This window comes from Trichoplax adhaerens, genomic scaffold (genome assembly GCF_000150275.1).
Source record: "Trichoplax adhaerens TRIADscaffold_91 genomic scaffold, whole genome shotgun sequence".
Classification (NCBI taxonomy): Eukaryota; Metazoa; Placozoa; class Uniplacotomia; order Trichoplacea; family Trichoplacidae; genus Trichoplax; species Trichoplax adhaerens.
The window spans coordinates 13514-16183 of record NW_002061027.1 but is presented as its reverse complement, the minus strand read 5'-3'; the positions used below and the strand labels follow the sequence as shown (position 1 = coordinate 16183).

Here is a 2670-nt window from a genome sequence, read left to right as displayed (position 1 = left end):
TTCGACGTTCGTTACCTTCGCATCAACGATTGTTGTGAGAGTATGTTTCTGATCGCCGATACTTTGGGTAATCACTGTTTTATTCTCACCATTTTGTTTCTTAAAAGAGGATTTATAATAGGTGTATTTATCTTTGCCATTCTTTTGAGTTCTACTTTCCATATAGGATTTAGATGTTACAAAATCTTTTGCATTGCTATCCGATGACGAACTTTCGTCATCGCTTTCACCGTTTTGATGATGCCAACCAAAAATATTGTCTGGGGTCGTATCTTCAAGTACATCAGCAACGTTGTGCCATGGTCTACTCACAAGCGTTGGTAACCAAGGTCCCAACTCACGATATTTACTAGCGATTGCCGATTTTTTATTTTTACTTTTTTTACCAGCATTCCGCTTAGACGATGGCAATCTTTCCTCGATGCGTGCCTTTTTGGTTTGTTGGTCATCTTGACTTGTAGCTGGTAGTGATTTTTTGGCGCTATTTTCCTCCTTGTATGATGTTTCCTTCGAAGGGCTAGACCCTTCTTTATGACCCGATTTCTCATCAGCAGCAGCGGATTCTTCCGCATCTTCAACATACTGTTCAGTATCTGATTGTTGTCGCTTGGCGGGATTTAACTTGCGCTTAACAATACTGTATCGATAAGGGCGACGAAAGCTATCGAAGAAATCATCATAAGGACTCGACCATAGATCGGAAGTGAGCGCAAGAGGAGAATTGTGGCTTACTGAACCCCTATAAAATGACAGAAATAACCATAAATCCATTTTTGGTTATGCATATTAATTGCGTCATCCGATTGGAAACCAGCAGATAGCTCATAATACTACCGTATTTTCTAGGAATATATCTGCAACTACAGATTCTTTATCGATGAATCATATCGATACTTATAGAGTATACGTGCAACAACTACACTGATGCCTATTTCTATAGAAGAAGCATTCGTCAAATGTCTTATTAGCATTCTATCAACTTACCACCAAGGTGATTGACAGTAGACATTTCTTCTATCGGAAGCAGATTCTACTGGAAAATAGAATGTGAAAGCCATTGCTCTGAATTGCAAACGGAAGCTGCAGTAAAAGAGATAACCAGAAAATAGCCAACTGGCTTAAACTATGGATCGCTTAGGTCAGCGGAACGATTATGAAATAAATCTGACTCAAATGGGCCAAAGCTGGCCCCCTACTTATACATTTTCCATTTTGCTTTCCAGATCAATCTCGGCCATTCGAGCGGCCAGCAGCCGGACGGATAGTGACACTTCTCCTGGTTCTGCAATACTGTAGAGTACAGGGTCAGTGATTACAGTACTATAGACAGTATGACCGATCACGTGTAATAGGAGTTCTATAGTAATCCTATACCGTCCTGAAACAGCATACAGTATACCATTACACGTATACTTGGCCTGGACCAGACGGACCGCATGACGCCACCGGTATAGGTGATATCAATTTGATTCTTCAACGATTTTACAAGATACTATGGGCCAGTTACGACAACTACTTTATGTGGTTTTACTATAATCTACTCTCTAAACCTTACCTTACTATCAGACGTTTGCAGCAAAATATATGTCACCCTGTCTAATTACACTACAAAACTAAAAGGGGGCGTCTACCGAACAAATCCTCTAGAATTGACTGGAAGCTTCTGCCCATATAAAAACAAATCAGCTCCATCATCAAGGATAAATATGGAAGCAATCGGCATTACTCATGCTAATTACGCCAATTCTGGCCCGTATATAAGCAAATCAGCTTCATCATTAATGAAAAACATGGAAGCGATGGCATTACTCATGATAATCTTGCCAATTGTATATTCTAGAAGCGACTAGATTGCAGTTTCAAAGCCTATAAATATTGGCAAATCCCGATCGATCGGATTCAGAAATCCAATTCGCAAACGTTTTCAAACACTGCAAAGACATACACCAAGCTCCAATTCACACTACAATTAACGATTAGTACATTCAAAATGGCATATACTATCGTTTACCCAAGAAATAGCTACTATCAATCACCATACTGGTAAGCAATCCATATGCACTTTATAAAAGTTCGTCTGCATGACGTAGAGCAAAGACTGCACTTTCCAACAATAATAAAAGAATTGCTGTGATCGTTGCCAATCATTATACTACAGCAGTGGTTAGCAAAATCGACTTAAAGTATGCATTAGCAATCAAAGTAGTAACCAAATCTCAGTCTTGATCCAAGAAAAGCAGATTGTCGAATGGAGAGACATGTATCGATTTCGGCGCATTCAGTATTGACGAGCTTCAGTATTACGTTGAAATCATAATTTAACCATCAAAGTGAGTACTACATGTAAATGTATCAATCTTATTTCCTGCATTTTTATTTTAGCTATTCAAGCAGCCATTACTCCCCTCTTCCACTGGCTTCTAATCCATGGTTTGATGCCTATGATGATTTGTTTAGTAATTATGACCATCCTTGTCAATACAAAATTGTCGGATTGTTACCTTCCGAAAGACAACGATCCGCTCCAAAACAGTGTAATGCAACTTGTAAGGAAGCAGCATCCAAGGAATGTTGTACAACGGAAAAGTCGAGCCAATCGCAATCTGCATCCAAGAAAGAGGATGAGACGGCCAAAGAGCCAAATTGAGCAAGCCATCATCAGGAGAGAAT

General features: G+C 39.4%; 1 protein-coding gene across 1 annotated transcript in view; it reads right to left on the bottom strand.

Annotated features, from left to right (window-relative positions):
* TRIADDRAFT_62508 (uncharacterized protein) overlaps positions 1 to 1058 on the bottom strand; it is a gene marked incomplete at both ends in the record, with an annotated part of 4595 nt that extends 3537 nt beyond the window's left edge. The window contains 2 exons of the mRNA XM_002118436.1: positions 16 to 739; positions 985 to 1058. Of these exons, the coding sequence (XP_002118472.1) occupies positions 16 to 739; positions 985 to 1058 (798 nt within the window). The remainder of the gene's footprint in view (positions 1 to 15; positions 740 to 984) is intronic.
* Between the last annotated feature and the right edge of the window lie 1612 nt (positions 1059 to 2670).